The 13,263-nt window shown below is 42.6% G+C and overlaps 1 protein-coding gene across 1 annotated transcript in view; it reads left to right on the top strand.

Moving 5' to 3' along the window:
* The window catches only part of MAD1L1 (mitotic arrest deficient 1 like 1), a 436,479-nt gene that overhangs the window by 212,214 nt on the left and 211,002 nt on the right, over positions 1-13,263 (top strand). Inside the window, exons 14-15 of the mRNA XM_083413484.1 lie at positions 1,731-1,819; positions 12,338-12,428. Of these exons, the coding sequence (XP_083269610.1) occupies positions 1,731-1,819; positions 12,338-12,428 (180 nt within the window). The remainder of the gene's footprint in view (positions 1-1,730; positions 1,820-12,337; positions 12,429-13,263) is intronic.

The raw sequence follows: 13,263 nt of genomic DNA, 5'->3' as shown, positions 1-13,263 counted from the left end.
GCTTCATTTCTGACTGCTTCCTATGACGAGGAGTGGCTCTACAGTTGTCAACAAGTTGCCCTTTCCCCACCCACCCTTCTTGCCCTGCCTAATGAAGCCAAAGCCCTAGTACCATCTGGCTTCACTTGGACCCACTCCTCCTCCAGTGTGGAATTAGAATGCTGTGTGAGCCTCGCCAGCACTGCTGAAGGATACTGTATGCTAATAGCTTATCTCCCTTGGTGCTGAAGACTGAGCCCTTGGTGTGTGGTTTTTCCCCCTGGTTTGCATCTCTAATTAGGGCAGCGCTTGCTCGTTGTTTTCCTACGTGTGCAGAAAACACTACATTTTTCCGTGGAGCTTTAAAGAAATGGCAGATGGCAAAGAGAAAAACGGAATAGGAAAGAACATGCTTTGTTTTGGCTTGGGTGGGATGGGAGGGCTGGCCGGGAGGGTGGGGTGGCATTGAAGGATGTCCTAACATTTCCAGACAGATGTCCTACAAGCCAGTGTGATCTATAGTCAACCCAAAACATTTTCTCTTGTCAGAGTTTAATCAGATATGTGGAGGCAAATGCTGTTTCAGCATGCCTTTATTTTAGAGGAGGGGGTATGTGCATTTTTTAAAAAAATCATTTTTATTGCAGGATATTCATAGACAGCAAGGGTACCTACAACATCCCTGTTCCCAGTTCATAGAGTCCTTTCTATGGGTCAGTTACATTTGATGTGAGACACTGCTGTCAGACATGGGGGGAGGAGAAGCAAGGGTAATGATTTTCCATTCCTTTGCTTAGTGTATGTTTCAGGGCTTTGTGTCAGCATCATGAGGATATGTTCTTTATTTGTCTGTCTATCCGTTTGTTTTGGTGGTGCAAGATGTTGGAGAGCCCAGAGCGCGTACATTAGTCCTTGAAGCTCTACTATCTTGTTCCTATTTGTCTCCAGGAACTAAGGAAACAAGGAAGCTTCTGGCTTGGCTCTCCCTTTTATATTCACAAGGGGAGGAACTGGATGGAGTAGTCTGGCATTTGCTTCGGCCGCAGACCATTTTCTTTTAGAGGAAGATCAGTTTTGAGGATCCTCAGCCTTCTCTAGACATTTATTTGATTACTATACACTCAGAACCTATGCACATTTCATTTGTGTGCATTCAGCTTTATACACTTAGCAAAGATAGATGATAGATAGATAGATAGATAGATAGATGATAGAGATAATAGATAGATGATAGATAGATAGATAGATGATAGATAGATAGATGGCAGCCCCACCTACAATTTCCCCCAATGTGTTTTGACTATACAAGATGTTGGCATCAGGCGAGACCTCCAGAATGTAACTCCTGTGTAATTTATGGCTTACTGTATAGATGCCGCTAAAATGTCATTACTGCAGAGATCCTGTCCTCCCTGGAAGTGGCACTAGTGGAAACAAAGTAAGCCAGAATACCCTGAATAAGTCTCCCTCCCTCTTCTAGTTAACCAGTAGTGTATGATCCATAAAGCAGTGTTTTGGCATCTATTTACCAAGGTGAGAGGCATGACAGGTGAGGAGGTGCTTGCTCAAACCTTCAGGCCTGCTGCTTACTCAGGAATGGACACAATTTCCCTTTTGATTATACTCTTCCCATCAACTTGTCTCCTCCATCACTTTTTGTATCTACGTGTTCCTATGTAAATCTATGTGTCTTTGGGGAGTGGGAAACAAAGAGGGAGAGATTCACTTGCATCCCTTTGCTTGCTTTGCAGTTGGAGGCAGAGCTACAGGTGCTGAAGAGCCAGACAGGCGCCCATCATCAGAGTGTCTTCATCACCAGAGAGGAGGTGAATGCGCTGAGGTGAGCCTCCTCTCCTGCTTTCAGGGCACCCAGGGAGAAGAGAAGAGACCAAGACCATCTAATTAGGAAGAAGAAATCAAATTCCTTAGTGATAGGGCTGTGAAGTTTAATTGGTATGATTAATTAACTAAACTATAATCTCAGATTAAAATTTCTCTCCTGGCTAATTGGCAGGCTGAAAACAAGAGGGCAGAACTCTTGAACAGTTTGCCAACCTATGTGGAAAAGCAGGCATTTTAAGGTGGCTTTTCTTTCTAGTTTGTAATACCCAAAGCTAAGAGATGAGATGTCTGTCAAAATGAAGCTTTGCTCCTCTGCACCCCCCTCTCTATAGAATTTGTTGGCTGCTTTATCTTGGTTGGTTGCTTTATCCAGAGCAAGCAAAGTGACCAAACTAAGAGACCAATACCCCCACATAGATGCATTAAAACCAAAAGGAAAAAAGAAGAAGAAATACATTAAAAACATACCGACTACTTCCAAAGAGTCACAGACTGTTAAAGGTCAAAGGCCTGGTTATAGATGAAAGCTTTTGCCTGGTGCCTAAAGATATATAATGAATTTAAATGTGCATTTTATACTTTACTACTTTTGGTAATGTTTTCTTCTGATTTTTTGGGGGGGTTAACTTTGCTATGTTAAATGTGAATTCTATTGTTGACCTCCTTTGCAATGTTTTATTTTGAAATCTTTCAGATAATATTTTAGTTTCCTGTTAATTATGTTGCCTTGATTGTATACTTTGATGTTTTAATGTGTTGTTAACCGCTTTGAGATCCCCCCCCACAAAAATATAAAGTGGTATAAACATGAAATGAAATGAAATGGTGCCAGGTGAGCCTCCTTGGGGAGAGCATCCCATAAACGGGGAGCCACTTCAGAAAAGGCCCTTTTTTTGTAGCCATCCCACTTCTGGACATCTTTCAGAGGGGGAGCCCAAAGATAGAACAACATTAGAAAGTGCTGAGCTGAAATCCGCATCGCTTCTTCCTATAATCTCTTAACTTCCATAGTACTTCATTAACCTTCCTCCACTCTCCAAAGACACTTTGACTGTTGTGTGGTTCCATTTTCCTAAAGCAGATGATAGTCAGATGGTGTGGGCTCCCTATAGTCTAACACTGAGTGGTAGCTTTTGCTTCCTGAACTGCAAATTATCCCACAATTAATATAAACTGTTCTCTCACTTTGGAATCCTCATACATGCATCTTCACCCATGGTTTTCAGGGATTGTATTTATTGTGAAGTAGGTAACTGATAATTTAAGATTGCAGTTAAATCGGTTTTGGAACCGCAAGAGCAAAAATGCAAACTAACTTGGATATGCATGATGAGCCCAAAGGAATCTTAGTTAATTCAAATCACATTGATGATTAAACCTTGCTGTACTTCGCCCCAATATAAATATAAAACTATTCAATCTTACTTTGCCATATTTTTGTAAGAAAAGATGTTGTCACACTGCAGTTTGCCTTGTCACCAAAAGGCAGCTGTGCCAACTGTGGTGTGAAGGCAGACTAGCAGGCAGACAGGTGGGCAAGTGAGCTGTCAGTGCAGGTAGCGGGCATCAAAGATGAGCCACAGAGGAGCAGGCTGGGGCAGCTCCCCACAACCGTCCTCTGCTCTGGCTTCACATCAGGCACCGATACCACTGCTTTGGTCTTAGCAGGGAGGAAGAAGATGGCAGTGAAGTAGGGCAGATGCTGGGGAGCTGCCCACAAGAGAGAAATGGTTTCTGGGAAGAGGAGGTGGTAGCTGCAGGCAGGTGGGCAGCAGGTCAATGTGGGTGCGATGGTTGCTGTGGAACACTGTTTCACTCTGCTCCCCATTGCTAGTGACAGTGTTACTGTCTGCGTCTAGGGATGGGCAAAGGGGAGAAAGACTTCATCCTCTCCATTACTGTCTTCCCTGACCAAGGGATCTTGGGATTGGAGTGAGCTGTGACAGGTGGGTTGGGAAGTTTTGGACCAGTTGGGGGGGGAGGGGAATTGGCAATGGGGCATCAGCAGGTGAGGATGGAGGGGTCGAAGGACGCTCTGTGTGGTGGGGAGGTTGGGTGAGGTATAAAGGGAGGCAGGTTGGCAGCCCCCTTCATGGATCACTGCCTTGCCGTGGCGAAGGGGCTTGAAGAACTCAGAGAAGCTATGAACTATGCCGAGCAGGGCACCCAAGATGAACAGGTCATAGTGGAGAGTTTTGACCAAACGTGATCCACCTGGAGCAGGAACCGGCAAGCCACTCAGTATCCCTGCCAAGAAAACTCCATGGACAAAGACAACAGGCATATAAGTGAGAAGGAATTAAAAAATGGCAGAAAGTGAGGAGGAATTAAAAAAACCTTTTATTGAGGGTGAAAGAGGAGAGCGCAAAATATGGTCTGAAGCTCAACATCAAAAAAACGAAGATCATGGCCACTGGTCCCATCACCTCCTGGCAAATAGAAGGGGAGGAAATGGAGGCAGTGAAAGATTTTACTTTCTTGGGCTCCATGATCACTGCAGATGGTGACAGCAGCCACGAAATTAAGAGACGCCTGCTTCTTGGGAGGAAAGCAATGAGAAACCTAGACAGCATCTTAAAAAGCAGAGACATCACCTTGCCAACAAAGGTCCGTATAGTAAAAGCTATGGTTTTCCCAGTAGTGATGTATGGAAATGAGAGCTGGACCATAAAGAAGGCTGATCGCCGAAGAATTGACGCTTTTGAATTATGGTGCTGGAGGAGACTCTTGAGAGTCCCATGGACTGCAAGAAGATCAAACGCATCCATTCTTAAGGAAATCAGTCCTGAGTGCTCACTGGAAGGACAGATCCTGAAGCTGAAGCTCCAATACTTTGGCCACCTCATGAGAAGAGAAGACTCCCTGGAAAAGACCCTGATGTTGGGAAAGATGGAGGGCACAAGGAGAAGGGGACGACAGAGGACGAGATGGTTAGACAGTATTCTCGAAGCTATAAACATGAATCTGACCAAACTGCGGGTGGCAGTGGAAGACAGGGGTGCCTGGCGTGCTCTGGTCCATGGAGCCACGAAGAGTCGGACATGACTGAACGACTAAACAACAACAGGTTGGCAGCGTGGTGTGTAGGAGCAGCACAGGCAGGGAGGAAAGCCCTAGTACATAAGTAATTGCTGGTGTGGGCTCCCTATAAACAAAAAAGTTTTGAAATACACCCAAACTGTGTTCTTTGGGATGGTGTGTGTGTGTGTGTAAATTGAAATGATTATAGTAACAAACAAATTGTCTTGACCTCTAGTCTCCCTAATATTGTTGTCATTATTTTATAATTTATTATTAGATTTATATACCGCCCTTAATCATCAGATCTCAGGACAATTCACAGAATAAAATACAAGATAAAAACAAGTAAATAATTAAAAACAAAACAGCTAAACAATAACCATCCCTTCCCACAGACACATATTGTTATTGAAACTGATTTCATAATAAACTAATCTATGTCCATTTTATTTGCTGACACTATCTCCCCTTCATATTTTTATTAAAGTGTTATGGCTGTGTGTTGGCATGTTATTAGTGTTTGTTATTTGGGTTGCCATCTACCTCACCCCCTTTTTATGAGGGCGGGACCTCTTAAATCTCCTGCACTGTCTTTGTTGGCATTGCTGCTGCGGCTCCCTCGTCGCTTATCCCTTGCATTTGCTTTCCTCCCCATGGAACCTGCCTTGCTGTTTGTTTTTGATTTTTACTAGCCGCCTGCCTTTTAAACAGAGGATCTGTCGGCATCCATGTAAGAAAGACTCAGAGTCTTGCCTTTTTGTAACACTGATGTGCTTCCAGCAGGAAAAAAAATAGTCCCCCTAGTGTGCTATTGCAGATGGCAGAGGTGTACATGTTGTGATTGAATAAGAGAGAAGTTATAAAACAGCATTCCAGCAGAGGGTTCGGAGGCCCTTATAAAAGCTGTGGTAGAAATAGATAACTCCTCGTTCTGTTATTAAAGCTTTTACAGCTCCCTTTCCAAGGCAGTTGCACCAATAACTGAGCAGCAGCAACAACAAAAGTTTGGTTGTTTTAATTTAAAATAAAAAGCTCAGACGAAGCCTGTTAGATCTGTGATGACTTGCATTAGTGTCCTGGTCTGATGGGAGACTTTGCAGTTGTGTTTTCATTGCTTTACATTCAAATGTGCTTTCTCTGTTGTCATTTTTAAAGTATGGATGTCTCTGTGGTATAAAAGAAAGATTAAACTACGCATTTCTCCCTTGCAGCTGACTGTGCAAAAGCTGCACTTTAAAAAGTTCTTCTTAATGTGTAGTTTGCTTGGTCTCTAGGCTGGTAACGCAAGGTTTCAATCAGTTTGATATAAAAGAGGGAAAATGCAGCAAAAAAGCGTCCTGTGTTCTGCTCAGCTGTCCCAGTAGAACACAGCTTCAGAATTGGCCACAGGAATGTCCCCCTTTTTGCTTTACAGCTAATGATCTACCAATTGGGTTGTTTTTTAAAATGAGTCCATCTGTTTAGGAGCCATTCTTTATTTCACCCTGCAGCTTCTGCCTCTCTTATGAGTTTATTATGTGGATTTTTGAGATGGATGATCCAGTTCTGTGATTCTGCTGATGCCAGTGTTTATGTTTCACCAGGCCCGGGCATACTGATTTTCAGTCCAAAACATGTGAAGGGCAGAAACCTGGGGAAACCTGTTGCAGTAAATATAGTTTTGGAGAACTGAATAAAGCAAAGAGAGTCTAAAGTTCTCCTACTTTTCTGAAATATGGTATGCATGATGTTACAGGGAAATGTAAAAATTCTGCAAACAATACGCATGCTCTTCTTCTGATTGATAGGGTGCAGCTCTATCGGTAAAACCAGCCTTCTGTTCCTTGCCTTCTGGGAGCTGGAAGGTTTCAAAACATTTTATCAATGACTAACCAGATCTGCTGGCATGGACTGCAGCACCTTCCCCAAATAGGACAACCTATAGGCTTCTGATTTTCCCTTCCAAAGCCCATTAATGAGTGTTAATCTTCATAAATCAACATTTGCCACATCCATTTGCCAACAATGTCAAGGACAGAAGAGGAAAACAGTCGGATTTTCAAGTATTCCCAGGCTTGATGACAACTCTGATGCCTTTGGAAGTAACACGTTTATAATTTGCACTCTCTGTCCATTCCTCCTCCCTCTTTTGCCTGCTACCTTGAAGAAATGCAGCTTACAACAAGCCCTTGTCAGGACAGAGGAAAAAAGTACTGACACCTGTGAGAACAGGATGCTGGACTAAACAGACATTTCGTCTGATCCATTGGGGTTCTTAAGTTCTTTTTTCTGTCCCATGTTACCTCCAGGCTAACCTAAGCACATAGGGAATGTATTCTATTGTATCTTACATTTGCCCCCTCAGCTACCATCTGCTGTTTGCTGTTTAACTCCAGGAACTTCTAGAAATTCAATATTCAAATACTTCACCCTGCCTTTGAAAAGAGGAGTGGGATATTCACCCTATCCATGGCAGTGTTAAAATTTGTGACCAACCTACAGTGCTGGAGCCAAGGGATGTGAGACTTCCTTGGTTCCACACCCGTAGCATAATGGTTGAGACATGAAGCTATGAACTAGGTGGTCCTGACTTCAAATCTACCATAAATAGGTGAACCACTTTCCCTTTCATCAATCTATCCCACCCCATCCATATCACATGACTAGTAATTAGGTTTTTTTAATCCTTTATTGTATCTGAGGGAGGCTCAAGAGGAGGAAGGATTCTGTGCTTTTAGCAGCCTTCAGCAATCTGGTGCTCTGCATGTGTTTTGGATCCCAGCAAAATGGTCATGCTAACTGGGACTTATAGGAGTTGCAGTCTAAAACATCTGAATGTCAGGTCACCTGGTTGAGGAAGACTGTTATAGGTGTCTTCCATACAGACCTTGTGATTAAACACACACTTTTGAAAAACAAATGCAGAAATGGGAGGACAAAGACACCCTGTGTTAATCCCCCAAATCTGTATTCATAGCCTATGTGTGAGGGCTCTAAAAAGAAAGATAGAAACCCTTTGTTTTCTTTTTCTTTAATATGGAAAGTAAATTTTCCCTGGGAAGCTTGAAAGACTTTATCTATTTCCCCTCCTCCCTTCCTACTCATGAGAACAAAGCACTCTTTTTATCAAACATTTTATAACATTAAATGTGAAATTCTTTCCCAACATTATTACTTCTGAGGAGATGACAAAAGCAATATTAACACTGTCAGTCCCTCACTTACACCCTGCCTCCCATAAAGCACATTAGCTGTATGACTAAAGGCTGATTTTGGCATTTGATTCTGTTGACCATGCTGTAATGAACAGGTTTTCAGAGTAACAGGTTTTACCTGAACGAGGAGGAGGAGGAGGAGGAGGAGGAGGAGGAGGAGGAAGAAGAGGAACATAACTATTAGGTTGGCTTTGTTTGTTTTTTTAACCCCCGAAGACTTAAGTAGCAGCAGATGAAGAGACCTCTTCAGCTGGAACAAATCTTAACGTTTTCTTTCTGCTGTCAAACAAGTACTCCAGTAAATCCTAAATGTTGTCTATGGATTTAGTGACTGGGTAGAGCCTCAGTAATTCTAAAGAAAGTCATGTTCTTGCCAGTGTCCATTAGTCACACTTGCTGGAAGTTGTGCTGCTCCCGACATCCCGTGTCGCTGCTCTTTGGAACGCTTAGTCTGAAGGGTTGTTGCAGCCACAGGGTTCATTTCCCCTCTGTTTTATGCCTGGCCACAGCACTTGCTGTTGTCTTTTGAGTGTTCTACCCCCCATCTGTGTTTCTTATAATGCTGATGTTTCCTTTGTGGCTACTGAAAGGTTTGTGTGATATAACAATGAAGACAGTGATTTTTCAGCCGGCTAGGTATATTTAGCTTTCTGGGGGTTTCCCAACAAGATCAGTTAAGACCGAAAGCGTTCCCAGGAGACTGCCTCACCATCGCTGCAATCCTGTCTCCTCCCTGCTCTAGAGCAGGGGAAGCCCATGTGATACCCTCCAGATATTGCTGAACATTGATTTCCACCAGCCCCAGTCAGTGCAGCCAGTGACCAGCACTGATAGGAGTTGTAGTCCAACTTCTGGGGCACACCATGTTTCTTATCCCTAAGCCAGGATGTCTTTTCAGTTCATACAGGATTATGGAGGTGTCCTTGGCAGTGCCCTCTTTTCACAGAGTATCCATGCTCTAGGATAATCTATGATGGTGTAGGTTTCATAGTAGATAGATTTGGGGATCCTTGGAAGACAAATTCATTTGGGTTGGGTTCTCTGAAGGGAGAGAGGTTTTGAGAGAGAGAGAGAGAGAGAGAGAGAGAGATTGAGAGAGAGAGAGAGAGAGAGAGAGCGCGCATTAAAGTGCTAGGGACACAAAGCAAGCTCATTGACTAGCCACAGTCCAGCACATAATTTATTCAGATTTATAGGTCTTCCTATACCAAAGACCCATAGGGCTTAAGAGCAGTTGTATGTGAACTGGTCTCTGTCCCCAAAAGGCTCAGTTTGACTGGGCATATAGATGAACTAGTACTTGTGTTTTTCTCTCTCTCCAAACACATCCCGATTTATATATAAAACTGAACCAGTGCTCTGGTTTGTTTCCTTCTGACTTGAGCAAGGAAGGAGTGGGGTGCACAAGCTTGTTCTTTCAGAGCAAACCATAGTTTGGCTTACCATAATGTGTGAGCCACTCTAGTTTCGACAGTCAACCCCTCTAGTTTCTCCACGCTGAGCATGTGCTGTACCATCAACCTGTGATTCCCTCCCAAATCCTTTGGCACGTTACGACCAGCATTCAACCTACTGAAGCAAAGACTGCGTGGAATTTCCCTGGAAAATTATTTATATCACCAGAATAGCACCACACTTAGGCCAATGGCCAATTGGTGCTGCCTTATTTGGGGTATAACCAGGATACTGGAGAAGGAACTTGATCCTAACTTAGATTATTGAAGTGGACGAGAATGGAAAAGCTAGCAGATTCTGTCTCTTGCAGAGATGGAGATGGCTCCACATCAGAAATAGTTCATTCCCATGTTTATGACAATGTTTGCCAGATTAATGTTTCAAAAAAGACAAGCACTCAGTACTTTGCTGTCTGAAATAAAGGATTATCACTGACATTCAGGGGAGTTCTGATTTTCTGTAAGGGGCATGCAGTAAGACTAGCATAGGAGCACCAGGTAAATTACATGAATGTCGGATGTGGGTTTCTTGCTTCTTAATAAACTGTTGTAATTGTTGGATACAGTATATGCTTTTTATCTTAAGTCCTGAACATTTCAAGTGTGTGTGTGTGTCTCAGGAGGCCAACCTCCTGGAAAAAACAGATTCACAGCTCAGAGCAGAGGCAGTATGGTTGAGTTCTTGCCTTCGAGCTAAAATGCTCTCTGAGGGCCATGGAGGTGCCTTCAAATGCTGCATTTTTATGCCTTCAGAGCCTGCTTTTTGGGATAATTTTAATTTCAATTACATCTGTTGCAGGAAAACCCTTCCAGGGATTTGAAGCACTATTCATAGCTGAAATTCTTTTTCCCTATTTTCCACAGTCTCTCCTTAGAAAGGGTGGGGGGGGGAGCGGTTTGTATTCTTTAGCGGTGTTGTCTGATTCATGGCGCAATTTGAACCACAGATCTGCAGTAACTGGCCAAGCAATACACCTTCAGCTCAGCCCTGAAGCAGACAAAATACTAGTGAAGAAGAAAGCACACTTGAACATGTGTAGAGTGCCTGTTCTCTCTGAATAATAACCACAGCCTGCCTGCCTACATCTTCAACTGGGGCATGACTACCAGTCAGTGGAGAGGAGATCTGGTATCCATTGAAGCTTAGAGTCAAAAATAAAACTGCCAATACCACAATAACTTTATTCAAATATGTGGTTTGACACTTGGAATACTGTGCACAGTATTCCAAGTCCTTTTTCTGCCTTCTCTCGTAATTCTAGAAACAGGGGCATCTGCTGGTGCTGAATGTTGGAAGACCAAGGGAAGTGCTTCTTCACAGAACACATAGTCAAATATGGGGTTTGATTCCACAAGATGCAGTGATGGCCACCCACTTGAACGACTTTAAAAGGGGATTACGCAGATTCATAAAGGATAAGGCTCCGTGTGCACCTACCCCCAGGATCAGAGGCATGTGGCCCTGAATACCAGTTGCCTTCATGCCCTGCTTGCGGGTTTATTGCTTTCTGGTCGGCCACTGCATAAAAAGGATGCTGGAATATATGGGCCCTTGGCCTGATCCAGCTGGGTTTTCGTTATGCTCTTATGAGCTCTGCGTAAGTTTAGAAATGAAACCCTAAAACACAAAAATGTCCAGCACTGAAGGATGGGGGGGGGGGTGCTTCTTCCAAGGTACAGATACAAGGCAAGCAGGCTCTTGAGAAACTGACTCCTGATTGTGATCAATTTTGTAGTGAATGGGGTGAAAGAAACACATTATTTTCTGCTGTTAAGTGCTGAAAATATAAATAATCTACAATGTAGCAATTCCGATGACTGGCTTCTTATAAGGTGTCAGCAAGAAAATCTTACTTGTCTCCCAGGAAGCTTACTTAATCCTACTTGCTGACAAACAGGCTTTGCTGATTTAAATAAACATTATGAATACCATTTCCAAAGACATTTTTTTTAAAAAAACTTTTCTAGACAGAACAATCAAACAAACTCTTAAAATCTTAAAATCACAAAATGAAAGGCTTTTGGTTATTTCTTCATTATCCTGTATAAAGGTTATTATTATAATCATCACCATCATTATTTGTTTATTTATACCCTACCTTTTCCCCTGACGGTACTCAAAGCAGCTTACGGATGAAAACAAAAATTGCTAAAAACATAGGGGAAACGATCATTAAAGAATAATTAAACATTAATAGACTTAAACTATTTGCATATATAAAATATGTTCAAAACATACAAATAATTACAATAAAAACAGCAGAGCTTTATTATGGAGGCTCTCAGTATTAGAGGTCACTGGACTGACAGGGTTGTTTAGACTGTGGGCCTGAAGACAAACGGCCCATCTCCCAGCATATAAGAAGCATTTATTGACAGAAATCAAAATCCAAAGATTTTAATTGTTGTTAACTATCCTGGGTAAGGAACCAATGACTTGCTCAATTCATTGTGACTCTTGAGCAGGAGAAGATGGGAAGATGTGAGACTCCAAATGCTGTTGGACTCACTCTTATTTGCTCTAGCCAGCATGCCCATTGGTCAGGAATGATGCAGGCGGGGTTTCCAGTAAAATCTGGAGGGTCACAGGTTTCCAATTCCTGCACATGAGAAATGAGCATCCTCTTGGGTAGGATTTCTACAGGAGGGGAACCACCATTCTTCCTTCTTGCCTGTTCAATAAATATGAGACAGAGGCAGTAGAAGACCTTGGTTGGCCCGAGGCTGAAATTTTTCCTTGGCCACATGTGATGTTCACTGCTCAGCATTTCTCTCAGTTATTATGAGACTTATTTGTGGCACAGGTATGAAAAGCCAAGGTTCCAGTTTGTCTCTTTCCCCCCTTAGATTAAAGATTGAAGAACTGGAGACTGAACGAAGCCAGTTGAAAGAGGAGAACAGAAACCTGGAGATGAAGATGGATCAGATTACTCTTCAGGTAAGAGCATCTGGCTTACAGCCCTTGGACTGATGGCTTGGGGGTGGTATCTGGTATTTCTGCCCTTCCTCAGCCGGGAACAATGTTTCAGATGCTGAACCCATCCTGCACTCTCAGCTTTTCATAATGATTTCATACTAGGGTATTCCTCATAATATTTTGTACACTCCAATAAAGACCCTGGAGTATTTTCTGTTATTGGATAACTGGATAATGTTTTGTTCAGAGGCCTGGAATGCTTAGAAATAAGAATCTGAGTGCAGACTAATAATCAAATGTAGAGTTTAATGTTACAATTAATTCCTTGAATGCAGGCATAAGCAAAGTCCTATTTTTCCATACATCCACAGCTTCATATTGAGAGTCTGAGGTGCCTTCAGACATGGAGCATCTCTTCTGGCTATTATTTCTTGTCTCTACTGACAGATCTGTCCTCCATGGATGTATCCAGTCTTAAAAAAAAAACCAGTGACATGGATTATTGGTCATTGTAACCATATGGAGGAGTGAGTTCCATAGCTTGTTAGAAGTACCACTTTTTCCATTGTCTCTGATCTGCTGCAGTCACATGGCTATTTCCAATTTTTTTCTGCTCTGAGTGACTACATTTCTTTCTGCATACTCTCCCCATCTCAGTTATGGTTTTATAAATCTCTTTCATGTTCCTGCATTGTTTTCCAGCTGGGGGGAAAATCTATTCAAAAGGAATGAGATCCTGCTGTTGATAATCCCCTTTGTGCTTTCCTGTACTACATACATACATACATACATACATATGCACTTACGAATGTACCTACATAAATTTGTTTATTATGAGGCTCAACTAGAGTTGAAC

This window comes from Podarcis tiliguerta (genome assembly GCF_965153285.1).
Source record: "Podarcis tiliguerta genome assembly, chromosome: 14".
Classification (NCBI taxonomy): Eukaryota; Metazoa; Chordata; class Lepidosauria; order Squamata; family Lacertidae; genus Podarcis; species Podarcis tiliguerta.
The sequence above is the reverse complement of the archived record's forward strand: the minus strand, read 5'-3'. Positions and strand labels throughout refer to the sequence as shown.